The sequence below is a fragment of the Apostichopus japonicus genome, chromosome 2 (genome assembly GCF_037975245.1).
Source record: "Apostichopus japonicus isolate 1M-3 chromosome 2, ASM3797524v1, whole genome shotgun sequence".
Lineage (NCBI taxonomy): Eukaryota > Metazoa > Echinodermata > Holothuroidea > Aspidochirotida > Stichopodidae > Apostichopus > Apostichopus japonicus.
In genome coordinates this window covers 10,263,590-10,283,748 of record NC_092562.1, presented here as the reverse complement: position 1 = coordinate 10,283,748, position 20,159 = coordinate 10,263,590, and the positions used below count along the sequence as shown (strand labels likewise).

At 36.6% G+C, this 20,159-nt stretch overlaps 1 protein-coding gene across 1 annotated transcript in view; it reads right to left on the bottom strand.

Annotated features, from left to right (window-relative positions):
- LOC139977524 (serine palmitoyltransferase 1-like) overlaps positions 1 to 20,159 on the bottom strand; it is a 26,520-nt gene extending 6,361 nt beyond the window's left edge. The window contains exons 1-13 of the mRNA XM_071986890.1: positions 20,001 to 20,159; positions 18,282 to 18,386; positions 17,540 to 17,634; positions 17,313 to 17,406; positions 14,643 to 14,715; positions 12,191 to 12,323; positions 9,574 to 9,703; positions 8,893 to 8,982; positions 7,064 to 7,171; positions 5,131 to 5,226; positions 3,240 to 3,391; positions 2,067 to 2,184; positions 890 to 963 (exon numbers count right to left, since the gene is read on the bottom strand). Of these exons, the coding sequence (XP_071842991.1) occupies positions 890 to 963; positions 2,067 to 2,184; positions 3,240 to 3,391; positions 5,131 to 5,226; positions 7,064 to 7,171; positions 8,893 to 8,982; positions 9,574 to 9,703; positions 12,191 to 12,323; positions 14,643 to 14,715; positions 17,313 to 17,406; positions 17,540 to 17,634; positions 18,282 to 18,386; positions 20,001 to 20,072 (1,340 nt within the window). The 5' untranslated portion in view covers positions 20,073 to 20,159. The remainder of the gene's footprint in view (positions 1 to 889; positions 964 to 2,066; positions 2,185 to 3,239; positions 3,392 to 5,130; positions 5,227 to 7,063; positions 7,172 to 8,892; positions 8,983 to 9,573; positions 9,704 to 12,190; positions 12,324 to 14,642; positions 14,716 to 17,312; positions 17,407 to 17,539; positions 17,635 to 18,281; positions 18,387 to 20,000) is intronic.

The following is a 20,159-nucleotide window of genomic DNA, read 5'->3' as shown; positions in this document are numbered from 1 at the left end:
TACCACTCCGTCTTTTCCTCCCTCTCCCCTCCAAGCCCCTCCCTTCCCTTTTTCCACTCCTCCCTTGACCTTCTCTTTCCCTCTCCTACCTTTCTCCATCCCCCTACCTTCCCATCCCCCGACCTTCCATCTCCCACCCCCTACCTTCTCCTCCCCTTTCTCATACCTTTCCCTCTCCCTCCCCTCTTCTTCCCTCTCCCTCTCCCTCTCCCTCCCCTTCTCACTCCACCCACCTTCCCTTTCCCTCCCCTACCTCCCTTCCCAATACCTTCCCCTCTCCCTTCTCCTACCTCTCCCTCCCCCTACTGACCCTTCTCACTCCCCCACCTTCCCTCTTACTCCCCAACCTTCCTTCTTCCTCCCCTACCTTCCTTCTCCTTCTCTCTCCCCCCCCCCTCCCCATACCTTCCCCTCTCCGTCCTCCGACCTTCAATTTCCACCCCCTACCTTCCCCTTCCTTCCCCTAACCAACCCATTATCTCTCCACTTGTCCAGCATGTGGATGTCTACCAAACCAGTCCACTCGGTCATTCATAACATTCCATTAAAAAAATAAAGACCACATTGATACATTTAATCATTCACTGTACTGTCTGTTTTACATTTATTGAGGACCCTAAATTCTTGAGGTCTTTTCCCCCTCCCTTGGCCTTCCAAAAAAAAGTAATTTCACACTAATTGACCCTCACCTCTGCTTAAGGGAACCACATTGTCGGTGATTTGAGACAACGTACATAAAAAATGGATATGAAAGGAAACCCTCCAAACAAGTTTGATTTCAACCATTTAATCTCAATCCATAATGAATCTTCATCACCTAAAACACTGATTGATTGTATCAAATTTGGCTTAAATTATGATTAAAAGAGAGCAGAGATATTAGACCTACCTCGGCGGTGGAAGAAAAGATTCCTCATCCTCTAAGTACTTAGCAACGGATAAAACCAACCCTCGGTCGAGAGCCTGTAACGTTGTGAGAAAAGATAAGGCCAAGTTATACCGCTCTCATATTAAACAGGTGTACATTGGCAAGACTTCCCTTTGTTTATATAATAAAGATGGCAATGCAGGCTAAGTTATACCGCTATTATATTAAACAAGTGTACATAGGCAAGACTTCCCTTTGTACATATGATCAAGGTGACAATGCAGGCTAAGTTATACCGCTCTCATATTAAACAGGTGTGCATAGGCAAGACTTCCCTTTGTTTATATAATAAAGATGGCAATGCAGGCTAAGTTATACCGCTATTATATTAAACAAGTGTACATAGGCAAGACTTCCCTTTGTACATATGATCAAGGTGACAATGCAGGCTAAGTTATACCGCTCTCATATTAAACAGGTGTACATTGACAAGACTTCCCTTTGTTTATATAATAAAGATGGCAATGCAGGCTAAGTTATACCGCTATTATATTAAACAGGTGTACATAGGCAAGACTTTCCTTTGTATACATGATCAAGGTGGCAATGAAGTCTAAGTTATACCGCTCTGATATTAAACCGGTATACATAGGCAAGACTTCCCTTTGTATACATGATCAAGGTGGCAATGCAGTCTAAGTTATACCGCTCTCATATTTAACAGGTGTACATAGGCAAGACTTTCCTTTGTATACATGATCAAGGTGGCAATGCAGTTTAAGTTATACCGCTCTGATATTAAACCGGTATACATAGGCAAGACTTTCCTTTGTATACATGATCAAGGTACTGTAGCAGTCCTCTTCACACAAGCTTGCTTTCTTTTACTTATACTAGGTTTCTTGCATTAATATAACAAGATGCTGTTAAAGACAATTTAGTAAATTCTGTTATTTTTAAAAAACAACCTTCACTAATAATTGGTTTATTATGCCTCTAGCGCTTTCAGAGTAAATTAAATAAGTCTGGCCTGGTTTTGCAAATGAAGAACAGGATTCTTATTGCCATGAATTGTTAAGACTTACCATCAATTGTAAGTGGTCTTTTGACCAAGACATGCCCATAGTTTTTGTCAGGAGTCAAAGATGGTTGTACAATTTGACACAATATTAATGAGATGATAACCTCCCTTACTTACCTTATCTACCACGCTCTGCAATAGATTCTTATCCGACTCAATGTCACCGATAGACTCCGCTAATCTAACGTGCTTCACAGGCGATATGAGGGCGCCAGAGACTGTAATACCATCAATCCTGATGAAAAACCAGTGGGAGAGCTTTAGATTTAAACCCACAGAAAAGACAGACAAGGTCAGACAAGGTCAGACACAGAGCAACTAAGGCAAGCTGTACTATTAAATGGGGGAAAAGAGAGTTAACCTGGTCTCTCTTCTAATTCTGCTTGATATTATCCCCAGTTCAATCAGCCTCTTCTTTTGAGAATATTGTAATTTCTGTCAATGTTGCTACTCTGTCACATGTCTATTAAATGAATATCTAAATTTTGCATGAGTTCACAAAACTCGTTACTCCTTACTCAATGGAATGGGTGTCATATCTGTCAGTAGAGTCAAAATCCTTGTCACGTTTGGCGTAAACAATGTCCAACTATGTCGCATAGTAATGATCATGGATATTTGCACCGCAAAACACGTTCAGGACAGTGCAAAAACCAGCCATGCAAATGGCCATGTATAGGTTGCACAGGGGTTGGGTTTACAGGCACACAGACAGATAATGACACAGTGTAAACCACCTGGAATGAAGTGATGAGATGTACCTCTTTCTGGAGTACTCCACCTCCCCTGTCCTCCCCCCCCCCCCCCTCACTCCAAAGATGGGAAAAGGATACAACAACTTCTCTATTATCCAACTTTCTCTTTCTACCAAGTATGCAACCAATTTCCCCTCTCCCCCCCCCAAAAAAAAAAAAAGAAAAGAGAATTCTGCTTAAGTTACTCCAACATCCAAATATATGTTTCTCTATTTTAGGTCAATGACATAATTATCATATATGCAATGATGAATTAACTTCACAATGTTGAAAAATTGTTATGTGAAGAATGGTTATGTGGAAATATTATGCAAAATCCTACACAGAATCATTTCAAATGAAACAAAATTTACACATGCCCTCAAGATACCAGTGACATTAGCTATCAGCTATCAGACTTAAATCACTTGAAATCAAGAATAACATTTGATGCATCTTTGTCTAAGAAGGAAACGAAAAAATGACCAAACCAGCCTTTAATATAGATCCCTGACACAAACAGACTAAATAATAAATCTGCCATCTTGCTTCTTACTGATTCAGTTTTTCATGAACATAGCTGGCTTTATTGCGAAGACGTTCACACATGCCGGGGTCCTCTTCCAGACAGTCTATAGCAGCGTGGGCAGCTGAGGCTAACAGAGGAGGCAGTGAGGCTGAGAAACAGTAGCCCAGTCCACAGAGACTCTGAAAGAAATGCACAAAACATACATTAAAAGGCATTGAAGACTCGCCCCAAACCGCGTGCCGCGCACTGAAAAAGTTAACTTTCCGTTGCTTGCAAATGACATTTTCTTCTTGTTGCTACAAAATGCAGACAGTAATGAAACATGATACCTTGTTATCTTTTATCTAGACCTGAGATGTCCATCGCTGCTATATACACTGTGTTGTGGGTATTGACCGTAGCTGTATGTATTGACTGTACACTAGTGTCTAATTACCGATGGTAGCAAGCTGTGTGTGAATTTTCTGGGATCGATGGTGGTGTCTAACACTTCTGTTACACCTCATTCAAAACTAGGTCAGATTACCGGCATTAGACGTTTCTTTTTGCGCGAGTCTGCACACCCTTTAAATCTGGCAAATGTTACATTTATTTAGGTAGTGTAAATCTACTCTCACTTTCAATATTCTAAGCAATGTGATTCAGAAGAGGTTATAATACAAGGTTCATAACAGATTTGGAAAAGTTACAGTTTGCTGTAAAAATAGGTAGCAACAAACTGTAGAATAAGTAACAACATACTGCAGGGTAAGAAACAGTGTACTGTATAATAGCTAACATGCTGACAAACAGGTACCAATGTGCTGTGACATAGGTTTACAATATGATGTATGATAGTCAAAAGCCTAATGTATGGATAGGTAAATAGATAATGTAGGATAGGGACAAGATAGTGAAGAATAGGTCAAAAGATAGGTAAAAAATAATGTAGGATAGGTAACAAGATACTGTAGAATATGTAAGAAGATAATGTAGGATATGCTAAACCATAATGTAAGGATAGGTAAATAGTTAGTGTAGGATAAGTAACAAGATAGTGAAGAATAGGTAAAAAGATAATGTAGGTTATGGTAAACCATAATGTAAGGATAGGTAAATATATAATGTAGGATAGGTAACAAGATAGTGAAGAATAGGTAACAAGATAGGTAAAAAAATAATGTAGGATAGGTAACAAGATAATGTAGGATAGGCAACAAGATAACGTAGAATAGGTAACAAGATCATGTAGAATAGGTAACAAGATAGTGTAGTATACTGGTAACACTATGATGAGAAGTAGTCTACGATGTGCTAATATATAGGTATCAATGTGCTGTAGAATAGGTAACAAGAAACTGTAGATTATATAACATCATGTAGTGTAGGTAACAAGATACTATTGTATTTCTTATATGCTAAGAAATATGATGTAGAATAGCCAACAACATGTTGTAGAATAGCCAACAACATGCCATAGAGTAGCCAACACCATGCTGTATATTGTCAAGAACATCCTGTAGAATAGCCAACAACATGATGTAAATTAGCAAACAGCCAACAACATGATGTAAAATAGCAAATAGCCAACAATGTGCTGTAGAATAGCCAACAACATCTGTAGAATAGCCAACAACATCTGTAGAATAGCCAACAACATCTGTAGAATAGCCAAAAACATCTGTAGAATAGCCAAAACCATCTGTAGAATAGCCAAAAACATCTGTAGAATAGCCAACCATGTGCTATAGAATAGCCAACAATATCTGTAGAAAAGTCATCAACATCCTGTAAAATAGCCAACAATATCTGTAGAATAGCCGACAACGTGCTGTAGGATACACATCAAACAGGAACAACTTCAAAGTAAACAGCATTGGCTATAGAAACATTATACTTCAACTTTTAGATAACCAATAGCTAAATAAACTGAGCTCACCTGATGATCAATGACATACTGTGTACCCAGACAGAATCCTCCCATGGTGCCTAGCGCCATCTCCATGGAAATGGTAATTAGATCAACATCTTCAATCTGTAAGATTAAAAACGCCAATTAATGACAAAGCTACCTAATTGTTACATATATGCAGATATAAATTTACGCACACACACCCAAATACATACAAACAAACAAAATAATCTGAAGAGACTTGGAATTTCACAAAACAATTCAGTGCATTTCATATTCATTCCAGTAGTACTTTACAGCAGATGATGTTGGTCATATTATGGCAACACTCACAAAGTATAGATGTAAAGGGAATGATTTAGTTTTTCAAATTTTGTGTAGCAGTTCAGAAGGTTCTGAATGTTGTCCAGGCTCATAAGATACTATGGTTCCTGTTTTTAACAAGAAACTGCTATGAATCTTTGCACTCGCATAGCAAATTGATCTTTTCGTGTAGCATTGTTGCAGTGCAAGACTGAATCAATTGTTCCCTGCATACAGTACTTGCAAATGAAGAATATATATTTTCAGCTGGCTGCATTAGCATAACAACATATGTTTAATAATGTGAGGAAAGTTTGCAACTTAACGAAAAGCAGATATCAGCACTTAACAGAGGCTTACCACAGTCTCATTGCAGATAAGTCTGGGTTTTGGGTTTTTTTTTTTTTTACTGATCCCAAACTTTGGATTTGCTGAATTTGATTCAATGTTAACAAGTTTTTCAATTCTCCATTAATCAAATTGATACCTTCCCTGATATGCAGCATGGTTACCTCTTTTTAAGTAAAAGTTTAAGTTGAAGGTTTACAGTCTTGTTTGAGGCCAGGCACCCCCACCCCCCCCCCAACACACTACTTTACAACACTTAACTCCTGGTCATTGGTAACTTGTCACACACACACACACACCATAGTGTGTACAATTCAAACAAACCCTCCTGGGGTACTACAGCACACAAAATCCACATGTCCTCTGGGGGACTTCCCACAGGGCGCACTCCACTATGTTTACAAGTCACCTTCCGAGTCCCCATTTATACACCAGGGTGCAGAGAGGCAATGGATATAAAGTGCCTGGCCCAAGTACACAATATAATGATATGACCAGGATTGGAACTTGCAATTCTTAGACTGCCTGGACCACTTGACCACAACGCTCTACAAAGTTAAATGAAACATGGGTTTTGTTTGTACCACAACTTCCACTTTTTTAAGCTAAATCCATATAACAACAAACAAGACCATACAAATATGGTGAAGATTCTGTTTTGTGAAATTCACCAGCATCACATTTATTACTCAGAGTACGTTGGTTGTTTACCCTCATTTAAATATTCTAATATACAGGCAATTGTTTGAATATGCGATCAACTTGCTCCATTAAAATGGAATGTTTTGACACTGGCCTGCATTGTTGGGTTCACACTACCGATTTCCTGATCCACTCACAAATGGATCAACACTCGCATTGAAAATCACTGATACTCCCAAACGATACTCCCTACACTGATACTCCCTCATTGGTACTCCCTACACGGATACTCCCTCATTGATACTCCCTACACTGATACTCCCTCATTGATACTCCCTACACTGATACTCCCTCATTGATTCTCCCTACACTGATACTCCCTACACTGATACTCCTTACACTGATACTCCCTCATTGATACTCCCTACACTGATACTCCCTACACTGATACTCCCTCATTGATACTCCCTACACTGATACTCCCTCATTGATACTCCCTAAACTGATACTCCCTAAACGATACTCCCTACACTGATACTCCCTCATTGATACTCCCTACACTGATACTCCCTCATTGATACTCCCTACACTGATACTCCCTAAACGATACTCCCTACACTGATACTCCCTAAACGATACTCCCTACACTGATACTCCCTATACGAACCTTCACGTTAGCATATTCTGTGACACCACGACCTGTCGCTCCCAGGACTCCAAAGGAGTAGCTTTCGTCCATAAAAATGCGAACTTTGTATTTGTACTTGAATTCGATCTGAAAAGAAACATGAGTACATACATGAAAGTGACGTTTGAGGTAGATACACTGGCAATGAATATTCATCATGATCAATCATGAAGGATGAATCAAGTGGAACAATGTAATTTTAGAGACAATTTTAAGTTTTAAACTTCAATTCTGGAATCAGAGAATGCAGAAAAGTACTCTCCAATTTTATCTTTACATAAAGGTAGATCCCAGCAGACCTTGATAATCTGAAAAACACAGAGAATAAACTAAATTTTATCTTAACATAAAGTTAGATTCCGATAACAGCAGAACCAATAAATAGCTTGAGGCCTTGAAAATTATCTTCTCATTCTATCAATCATGTATGATGTAACTTGTTTCTTGTATAAGTATATTAAGGTTTAAATTATATTTATATAATATAAGATATTTAAGATTAAATTAATGATTATTTAAGATATTTAAATTAAGATTTAAAGTTTCCATAAGCATTTGTTCCAGAACATTAAAATGTTTATATTTTCTCTTTTTTGTCCTTCGACTACTAACAAAGTTTGAATACAAACTTTATTTTGAATACTAACAAATATGACAACTACTGTGAACTTAATCCTAACTGCTTCTCAACTGGTGCAATAATTACACCAATCAACTGTATCAAAGCTACTAACACTGGCATGGGCGCAGATCCTGGTGGGGACAGCGGGACGCGTCCCCACCAATTTTTTCAGTGGTGGGGATATGATATACCGTGTCCCCACCAATTTGTCTTGACCAAACGCTGCATTTCAAATTCCCCTGCAGTTTGATCCAGTGTTGTGCAAATGAAATACAGCAGTTCTCATTTTATTATATTTATCCACAGTTGTTAAATATTGGACGGAAATCCCATTTGCGGCAGTCTATAATTGTTTTCTGGGAGAGGACCCCAGACCCATGGTATACAAAAGTCTACTTGGATTATTTGTCCCCTGATTTTATTTCTGCAGACGCCCATGTATTTCCCCAAACTAAATTTCTAAGCCATGAGATCTAAAATTTTATATATAACTTATATGACAAAAATCTTTGTGAAGAACTACTTAACCTTCAACAGCTAAAACAAAACAAAATATGTGCCGGATGGGAGATATTCTAGTTTTAAGGTCCTGTCTGAAAGCTGTCACTTTGTAAACCTGTGATCCGCTGGGATCTGAAACATTGTTCTTTGTTTTTGTTTCTCTTTTCATATTTTTCAGGATGGAATGTTGACAGCTTCGACCCTAAAACCAATGTCATCATTATCATAATGTCATCAATTTCAATATTTGTAGACATAGTATTAGCAAAACCCAATCGCCATGATAGAAAATAGACAATGTAAAAAGAATCAAGAAAAAGAAAGAAGCATTGAAGCACATGTGGCTGGATGATGTCATATTTAGACTTGATCAATTCCTTGCATGTGAAAGAACATTAAATCTCCCAAGTGGAGTAAGATTTTCCTTAGCTGTTTGGGGTAAGTTGTACATGACAGTTACTAACTTACCACCTCTATCACATATAGGTAATTTATGATGTTATGGTTTGCAAACCAGAGGTTTTGTTTCGGAAATAAGTCTGTCATTAGCGAAGTGAGTTCGCAGATTTATGGTACTACTTTGGGTCTCCATTAACAACAAAGACTCCTTGTAAAATACTCCATACTGCAGTAACAAGTACTGATAACCACAACCGATAGTACTGAAAACAGAAATTTGACTTACTAGTTTCGCAATCGGAACGATGGTGCCATAGTTACCGTACAGGCCTTCGACCACCAGAAACTTCCTTGTCACTTTAGCCTTTTTCGGGTTCTGTCGATGATAGATTGAAAGAAATGGACGGCAAAATTGTTACAAAACGATGTGACATGAACTGATAGAGGGGGCAAGTCGTTTTCTTTACCTTCCAAACTTGTCACAACTGGCCGTCAGACAATAATGATATTCTGTAAACATAGCGACGATAATTTTTTAAAACTTAAAGAAAATAGTGGCCAATGATAATATTGATTTTTTTTTTTCAGTTTTGACACAAAAGCCTGCATCCATTCCCCCAACTTTGACCCTACCTTGAAATCCTTAATACCCCAGACACACATGTCCCCAAACTGTCCAATCAGCAATCTAGGTCTTTACTTTCCTGGCACTGTAAAATATCTCATATTGTAGAAATGTTAGCCTATGGCTCAAAATCCTACCCCTTGATCCCACATACTAGTGGTCATTTGGCATAATATAAAAAACAAATTTGTTTGGAGATCATCCTCTTCACTATTAACACTTTTTGCTTAATCCTCTTCAACTTAAAAACAACATTACTATTTTAATCAATTTTCTCCTTCTTTTCTGTTTTTTGTGGGCTTTGTCTTTTCTTTTCATTTCCTTTCCTCTGTTACATCTCACCTTCTTGTCTAGACTTTCTTGATCCTCCAAGAGTCGTTGGAGATCGTCCATGTCGTTTTGCTTGAAGAATTTGAGCTTGCTGCGAGATGCTAGAAGACCCATCTGGATAGGAAAGCTCACCCCTTCATCACTGAAGAGGAGGGGGGAGGAGGTGACAAAGAAACATATTATTAATAATAATAATAATAATACTGTGGATTTATGAAGCGCAGACATATCCACCAATATCGGTGCTCAAGGTACCTCACAATATTACCTCGGTCAAACAAAGAGACATTCCCTCCACATGGCAGCAGCTAAACAGCGCCCAGCTGACAATTTATCTCACAGAATCACAGGTCCCAAGTTATACACCTGGGTGAAGAGAGGCAATAGAGATAAAGTGCCTTGCCCAAGGACACAACGTAATGATCTGGCCAGGACTCGAACTTGCAATCCTTAGATCACAAGTCCACTGCCTTAACCACTTGACCACAACCCTCTCGATCATACAATCATACAGGTTTCTTTTAACCTCAAACAGAACTACAACCAAAGACAGACTCTCTCATGTAAAATAAAACTAAAAGCCCAATACGAGCCTCAAGGCTTGCATCCATCACTCAGAAACTCATTACTGAGAGTATCGCTCAAATGTGGTATGGAAGGACTATGGTGGCACCCGTTGACCGGTCTATCATTTGAACAGCTTCAGAACCACCCGCAGAGCAAATTTGTTAAAAATAATCCGTTCATATTGTGTTTATGCAATACCATGTAGCATGGCATTGTTAATCATGTATGAAAATATGAGCAGTTAAATTTAAATTTTTATTTGAAGCGACAATAAGCAACCTGTCTCCTGAGGAAACAAGCCAGTTTTGGGCTTCTTTGCAGGCAAACTTGAGTCCATTATTTACAATTTGTACTGTACACTAATTTTTTCATCAAAGTTGAAAACTTTTGCATATAACACTGATTGGGTTTATGTTACATTTAAATCTAATTTGCAGTACGCTCTTTGTGACTTTTGTATGTTCTCTTTTCTCTGGAAACCCTTTCCTGTCGGGAATAACAAAATATCAATTTTCCCTTCCATAATCCTTCTTCCTCTTCCCTCTCCTGTTTGCACAACCAACTGCTTGGCAGTCCGGCATTTTGCAACGACTTCCGAACAATCTCCCAGAGCGAGTGTACAATTCATATGCAGAGAGGGGAATTGTTTAGCTTACGACGTGGCTGGCTGACGTCACTTTTGAAGCTCCCTCGTTACATAACAGCCGCCAACACAGTAGGTTTGAAAAATCATGAGAATATTCATGGAAATTTGTAGTTTTCACTAATTATTGCAGAGGGTGTAAGAATATTTAGTCTCTACAGTTATGAGGTCACTACAAAACCCCAGGGTTTATATATCATTTCAGGTCTGTATCTGATCTCTCGAAAAAAGTTCATCTAAATTTTAATGTGAAGTGTCACTTGATATCAATGATAAAACCTGGATACCAACGATACCTATAATATACGTAACCGTGTACAGGCGGCATGGTACGTACAGTAATATGAGATGAGACTTGAGGTGGTGACTTGCAACAAGATCAGAGTGAACGAAACAACATTACCTTTCACACACCATAGGTCATCTTGAGGTCTGTAACTAGAGGGAGGTATCTATTTGATAGTTTATTAGTGTGTGTGTGTGTGTGCATATATATATATATATATATATATAGGCCTGGGTTTGAATCCCTGTGGAGGCTGGAAGTTTTTTCACTGTTCTTGATTTTCCAACTCATTACGATTTTCATTTTATAGATATATATATATATACTTTTCAGTCAATAATAAAGTATATTAACTTGTACAGTCACTTTTTCAGGCACATATACAAGGGGGACACCCCCCCCCCCCGCCCCTTTTGTTTTACCTCACATAGAAGATTTATCATTACTAGCAGCACATAGCACTTTAAGCTAAGTTTAAAGATCTCTTAGAATAGTGTGCACCTGTTTGATATCCAAAATCCATCCATGGGAGGCTTGGAAATCTGCTTCAACAAAGCCTTGGCCACTCCCAACCCTCCCTTCGATCTTCCCCCTATCAAATCCTGAATCTACAACCTGCATTTGAATTAAAGCAGCATCTCGAAAAAGTTGACTATTTGGAGATATCCACTTTGCTTGTGATTAATTCTAATATCTGGGCCACAATATTTCTATCATCAAACACGATCAATAATATGTTACCGACTTATCTTCCATGTTTTATCAGAAACCTTTATCTCTGTTAAATGGTTTGCTTGGCACCTAGAGATGATGTACAGATTACTAATATTTGAAAATGTTTGTAACAATTCTGAGAAGCAATGCGTTATGCTGAATTAAAGATGTTCCATTTTCAAAAAATGAATTTAAAATCAAAATTGATGAAAATTTCCCATTCAATCTTTGGATGCCGTTCACAATTGTTACGGAATGTGTCCTGGCAATGAAATGTTGCAGATCGAATCAAATTCATTTGACTGATGGCTTATGAACCCAAAAATAATGATCATAATTAACTGACTTGGCTTAGTAAACAAAGGCAAGGCAAAGAAAAGAATATCTTGTCAGTAGAAAAATGTTTGTTACAGACATACCAATAAATGATGTCACCCCTCTTGGCATAGGCCGGTATGGCACTGGCAACTGTTGAAAACCCATACGAGTATAGAATGGCCTGCTCGACACCAAAGAACTGAGCCAATTTCTCCTCTAAGAATAAATGAACATCTGCAAAGAGGAAACAAATTTAGATATTGAATGCGGCATGCAAGGTATATGAAAACAGTATGGATGCATACTGTAATAGATACACTTACAACTGCATTATCTGGATATTGAATGTGGTTGCAGACATTTTTAATGACATATTTACTTTTGCTTCTTCTAATTTTTGTGGGAGGGGGGGAGGCAGTAGAAGTAACTGTAAATACACAAGTGTTATAACAGACTTACTTTAATACTGAAGCATGCATATGATGGTAGGCTTACCTAGTGAATTGCATATGTTATGGTAGAGTTAACTTAATATCTCCTGCCCTCCTTACATTATGTGATGGGTAGATTAACTTACTGGACTAGACTTTGTGTTGAGAAACTTACCTATCGAATTATGTATTTGATGGTAGACATTTAAAGTATTTGTTAATGTATGAAATGGTAGACTTACTTAGATACAGATGTCTGGGATGGCTCACTGATCTATTTTTATGAAAGGATGTGATGTTAGACTTACTAATATATTATCCCAGTAGACTTACCTATAAACACATCTAAATACATGTGATAGTAGACTTACCTATACTACATCTAAGTATATGTGATAGTAGACTTACCTACACCATCATCTAAATATATGTGATAGACTGACCTATATACATATATCTAAATAAATGTGATAGTAGAGCTACCTATAAATACATCTAAATATGTGATAGTAGACTTACCTATAAATACATCTAAATATATGTGATAGTAGACTTACCTATAAACACATCTAAATATATGTGATAGTAGACTTACCTATACATGCATCTAACTATATGTGATAGCAGACTTACCTATAAATACATCAAAATATATGTGATAGAAGACTTACCTAAAAATAAATCTAAATATATGTGATAGTAGACTTACCTATACATGCATCTAACTATATGTGATAGCAGACTTACCTATAAATACATCAAAATATATGTGATAGAAGACTTACCTAAAAATAAATCTAAATATATGTGATAGTAGACTTACCTATACATACATTTAAAATATAGGTGATAGTAGACTTACCTATAAATACATCTAAATATATGTGATAGTAGACTTACCTATAAATACATCAAAATATATGTGATAGAAGACTTACCTATAAATAAATCTAAATATATGTGATAGTAGACTTACCTATACATACATTTAAAATATAGGTGATAGTAGACTTACCTATAAATACATCTAAATATGTGTGATAGTAGACTTACCTATACATACATTTAAAATATAGGTGATAGTAGACTTACCTATACATACATTTAAATATATGTGATAGTAGAGCTAGCTATACATACATCTAAATATATGTGATAGTAGACTTACCTATAAATACATCTAAAAAAATGTGATAGTAGACTTACCTATAAACACATCTAAATATATGTGATAGCAGACTTACCTATAAATACATCAAAATATATGTGATAGAAGACTTACCTATAAATAAATCTAAATATATGTGATAGTAGACTTACCTATACATACATTTAAAATATAAGTGATAGTAGACTTACCTATAAATACATCTAAATATGTGTGATAGTAGACTTACCTATACATACATTTAAAATATAGGTGATAGTAGACTTACCTATACATACATCTAAATATATGTGATAGTAGAGCTACCTATACATACATTTAAATATATGTGATAGTAGACTTACCTATAAATACATCTAAATATGTGTGATAGTAGACTTACCTATACATACATTTAAAATATAGGTGATAGTAGACTTACCTATACATACATCTAAATATATGCGATAGTAGAGCTACCTATACATACATCTAAATATATGTGATAGTAGAGCTACCTATACATACATTTAAATATATGTGATAGTAGAGCTAGCTATACATACATCTAAATATATGTGATAGTAGACTTACCTATAAATACATCTAAAAAATGTGATAGTAGACTTACCTATAAATACAGCTAAATATTTGTGATAGTAGACATACCTTTAAATACATCTAAGTATATGTGATAGTAGACTTACCTATAAATACATCTAAATATATGTGATAGTAGAGCTACATAAACATACATCTAAATATATTTGATAGTAGACTTACCTATATATACATCTAAATATATGTGATAGTAGACTTACCTATACATACATTTTAAAATATAGGTGATAGTAGCCTTACCTATAATACATCTAAATATGTGTGATAGTAGACTTACCTATACATACATTTAAAATATAGGTGATAGTAGACTTACCTCTACATACATCTCAATATATGTGATAGTAGACTCACCTATCGTTCCATAGAAGCCCCTTGGTCCGCAGCTTCCAACCCCATAGGTAGCAGCTGCCTTGAGACCAGCTTCCTGTCAAACAGAAACATGAAAACAACTTTGGACTTTTGAGACAGAAAAATATAAGGAATTTATAGAACATTTGAAAACTTTTGTATTTTCAATACAAACTTTCATGTTAACTTAAAAGCATATTCGTCACAAGATTGCACAAGGAAGTTCGTTTGTCCATTTGCAATATATGGATTGTTAGAGAAAATGTCATAATATGATGTGATGTATTTTAAATTTAAAGTACCAAATTTTCAGGTTTTCCATTATATACAATTTGTGAGCAATGATCTATCCCAAAGAGGTTTACTGAACTTTTTACAGTATATTCTCTTAAAAATCCCCACTTCCATAACTGGTGGAAAGGTAACTAACCCAGCAAATGAAAACCATTAGTGGTTACGATGCCCAAACATATTAATAGTGTGGTAAGCAGGGTTGGCCGGTTTTTACCAGGAGGTTTTTCCCACCTATAAGTGGGAAAACTGGGAAAAACCTCAAATTATATAGAATTCCTAAAAATTCATGTGGAACTTGTGGAGGAGCATAGAAACTACAAGAAAATGGCATCTTATGGTAGGGGGTTGGGTTACATCCAAAGAACAGCCATGATCTATAACTTCAGTTAGCCTATACACAGGAAGTGCCCAGTATCACCTCACCTGTCCACCTCAAGGTGTTTAATCACTCATGCATGAAGTTGTACAATAAATGGACCATGTTTGCATCAAGGAAAACAGTTAGGTTGTGTGAATGGCTCGGTAGGGCCATTGTGCGTTTAAAGCAGTTTCTATTGAGCCCCCTGGATTGAAGTTCACCTCAATAGACTGTTGCCTACTGTATTAATTGAATGAACTGTCTGAGCACATAATAGGCCTGAAGAATTTAGGAGGGGTGAGTGTCCCAGTGTAAACCTATAATGGTTTGGTCAATAGGCAATGCATACTGCTAAAGAGATCGTGACAGAATAACTATACATGTGCAATATGAAAAATACTCTTTTTTCCACAAAAAGTAGAATTAGGTTGTGATAAAATAGCTCAAAATGAAGCTAAGAAACTCCCATATTCAATAACATATGCCTGTCATGAAACAATATCGTGCCTACTGATGACCCTGCATATTACAGACAAGTAATAATAGTTTTCGAGACGGAGGTGGTTTTTACCAGTATTTACCAGTTTTTCCCGGTTTTTACCTGGTTTTTACCGCTTAGTGGGAAAATGCCAACCCTGGTGGTAAGTCATAATGTTAATATTCATGAACTTGTGCACACCAATGAGCGATTATCTATTGACTAATGCAACAACATTATACATATCAAGGAAGGTACCAGGAATCAGTTATCATGTTGATAAAGTCTATGTAGTGACATAGTATTAAAAACAGATGCATGCATGAATATTAATGAGGTCAAATTTTATGATCTCATAAGCATGTACTTTATGAATATACTTAAATTGTTTACAAGCTGCTTTTTAAGAACTGAATCGGACATACGGTTAGAGCGATATTGACATCTTAAGAAATTTTTGTAAAGCCCTGCCCACTCATTAATATTCATGAGATGGGAGCCAAAAACAGTAGGGCACATCTACACATCATAGAGCATCTACATACAAAGTTTGACCTTGACTCAACTTGAGTTTGTTGAGATGCCATTTTTACAAGTTGTTTTTGAAGATTTCCATTTAAGCCCTATCCATTCATAGATGTTAATGAAGTAAAACTTATTGTTGCAAAGAACATGCCCTTGCTATGTAGTTACATCACCATACCAGTATGGACTAAATCTGACATACCGTCAAAGAGATATTGACATTTTAAGAATTTAAATTAAGCTCCACCCACTCATTAATATACATGATAGCCCCACCAAACCGGGATCATCTACTGACCCTGACCAACAAACCATGTTTATTAGCTAGTGCATCACATACACACTACACTTAAACACACACATAGACACAATTGACTGCATAGGTTCAATGGATGCAAAGCATCGAAACCGATAAATCCTTTCTTTTATTGATGCTACTACCCATAGGTCACCACTTTTTCTTCTTTTTTTTATGATTCTCTCTTTTCATTTAAGTTTGTTGTTCCTACATACATATAAATAAAATAAATTTCATAAGCTGTTTCATTCGCGTACACATAACATACATATACACATAACCAGTGGTGAGGTTGTACACAAATATATGGCCTATTGAGGGACATTTTAATGCAGTACATACAAAACAAAACTCATATCAATGGCAGCAAACTGATTTCACATTTCATTTTATTTCTAAATGTCATTTTGTGTTTGTATTTGGTGTATCTGTGATATGGTTGATGTTGGAAGACAACAAATTTGAATTGTATTGAAGTATGGCAAAGCTTGTCATCTGCTCATTAGAGTTAAAGTTACCTTGGAAGACCTGGAAGGTGAGAGAGTGGAAATGGTGGGCACAAAAACCAATGTGAAAACCCTGCAAAAATTTACCACTGATGTTAAAAGTTATTATAACCGGTCAGTCCTGCTGCTATGTAATATATAATCAGTCTCAATGGTTTCTTGAAATCTAAACCACTTCTCTGAGGTAAAACTTTGAACGATGATAGTACAGTACCTCTGTTTCTTTCCTGCCAATCATACCCAGAAAGTTTAAAGTAGCCATGTTGATGCCTTCTTTACCATTCACAACTAATGATGTAGGACTTTGCCTAGAAAACAAAAAAAGGGAGAGGAAAAGTGAGATCAAAAGCCAAACAGAAATGGACATTGATTAAATCATGTCATAACAGTGATATGATTATTATTATTATATGTGGCAGAGAGGTGAATACTCGGACTTACTTTGTTACGACTCTCGGTTTCAGATCTGGATGATCTTCGGGTGTATATGGCACGAGAGGTTCTGGTTCCCAGTCTTGAATCAGCTCTTCTTTCTCCTGATTGATAAAATTTGTAAAAACCTCGTAGATTGTATTAAAGCTACACTTAACATTCATTATGACAAAAGAGTACAAGTCGAGAACTCTCCTTTCCACCTCTCCAAAAAGACCAAAAAGTTCTTTACACTTAAGCAGTGACTAAATGCTACTGGTGCAAGTAACAACATAAAACAGAGTGGAAGACAGGCTGTGGAAGCAAAACAATGTTTGCATTTTCCCTTTCCTTCATAATCTCCATGCATAAGTTTTGTATTGCAAATATGAACATGCACAGATATCACAAGTAAAAGTTTTAATAACCAAAAGTATATAACGTTCCTTCAGAAGAAATATTCTCTAGTAGCGTAAAACCACTGACACTGAACACAAAGTGTGACCTGCTAAGGATGAGTACCAATGGCTGTGTATGGTTACAAGTGTGCCGTATGCTTAGATAAAGTGGCAGGTCTCTGGCAATGTTCAGTCAGTAAATCCAATTGGATTGGAAGAAGTTTGAAACCCTGCTCACTTTCTTTAAACCAGTGTGAGCATAGATCACATGATTAAAGTATATACTTAGTAGCTTAAATTAGAACCAAGTATGGAAGAATTTAAGTTTACAAAAGGAACTGGTCGAAAAGCAATAAAATAAGCGAGTGACTTACAGCCTCGGTGAGTTCATTGCTCTCAATAGGATAACTCTTGGTCAGTAACAGCCGGATGATGAATACTATCAAAACAATCTCCACCACGATGTGGTACATTGGAGCCTTGAGGAAACACAAAAGTAAATTCAAAAGTTAATATTAACGACTTAAATATTACAACTGAAGTTGGTTTTATTGCACATTAAAACAGTGAAACTACAATCTACATGACTGTCCAGACGACTGCTTGGAATTCTAATAAGCAACTCAAGCCCACTCCTTTCACTACAAGATAATCCATAATTACTCTGTTACAGTTGTTCATAGTTCATACTGATCATTTAACAAATTTATGCAAAGCTTTACATTTTAATTTACAAATTGGAATATGAAAATATGATGAATTGAAGAAAGAGGTTATGATGTAAGACTTAAGTGAAATGTTGATCCTTTTTAGGGAAATCTAAGCAAATTAGATACAAATGGACTTTTTCCTTGATGACAGTACATAAATAGTTTGCATACAACATTGCCTGTATTTGATTTTCAAGAAAATCAGGCCAAAGGAAACAAAAATGAAGTTTAATTAAAGGAGTGTTTCTTGGTTTTTAAATGTGACAACTTGTGATTTTTTGTTTTTAGACTCATGGTCATCATTGTGCAGCTTTAATACTAGTTCAAAAGTAGGCCTTTACATTAATTCTCAAATTAGCTTAACTGTAACTTGTAATGAGTTGCAGGCCTATTTGTTTTCCTCTCAATCTCACCAGATTGCAATCCAAATTGAAGCAACCAACTTACTGTATCCCTAGGCTAGGCATATAGGGTAGTTAGTTAGGCTTAGGCCAAGGAGTATATCAGCAGCACTACACTTTGTCATTACTTCACAAGGATATGCTCATTTCGTTTTGCAACGATTTCTGACGTATAATGAGGATTCTTTGAAAAGCAGTAACAGTCCTACTATTACTAAGCCTACATAGTACAAGCACTTCTCCTATGGCTACACTACTACTATATAGGTGCCGTGTCATTCCGCCATTGGTACTTTCCGCCATAGAAAATGTGCTCTCTCCGCCATGCCACCATAGCAGTAAAACACTTTTGTATGGCTGAAATAGCACATTATTGTGGGTGCATTGTATATGCACTGTTTATTGCTTCGCTTCACTCTACCTGCATAGGCTTGCAAAATCCACAAGATTGGTCACTTAAATCGACAGACTTTTCAATAAACAATCAGCATGCTAATTTAATTCGATTTAATCAACCAACTATTATATATTTGAAGACAATGTATCGACTCTTATGAACACAATTAAAACTATTCAATCAACCTTTAAAGACTGTGTATCTACTCCCCAATCAACTACAATTCAGTCGGGGGACCATCACATTTGAAGGTGTACCTATCCTTCCACACGATTCAAAGAAAGTTTCACCGATACATTCCTGTACACCACGGTAAAATCCATTAATAAAATGTACCTTTCCGCCATAGGTTTCGAGCCTGTAGATCGAAACCTATGGCAGAAAGGTATGGCGGTATGTACCTATGGCGGAATAGCACTATCTCCCAGTACTAGACTAGGCTCCGAAAACGCTGTATCCATTTCTAATTCTACACTCGCTTATGCATGTTGCATAACAATTAACATTAGGCTAACGATATATCATAGTCAATGAAGAGATAGGCTAGAACCTAATGTGTTTTTCTTTAGTAATTAAAACACAAACTTGTCGGAGGGCCTCAAAAAGTTCTCCAAAGCTCCATGGTTCAGGACTTATGAAATTCCAAACACTCTCCATTTCAGTATTTTTATTTTATTTGGAGAGACTTCTAGTCTGTTCAGTCGCACCCCAGTTTTTATGTTCATACGTGACCAGTAGGCGGGC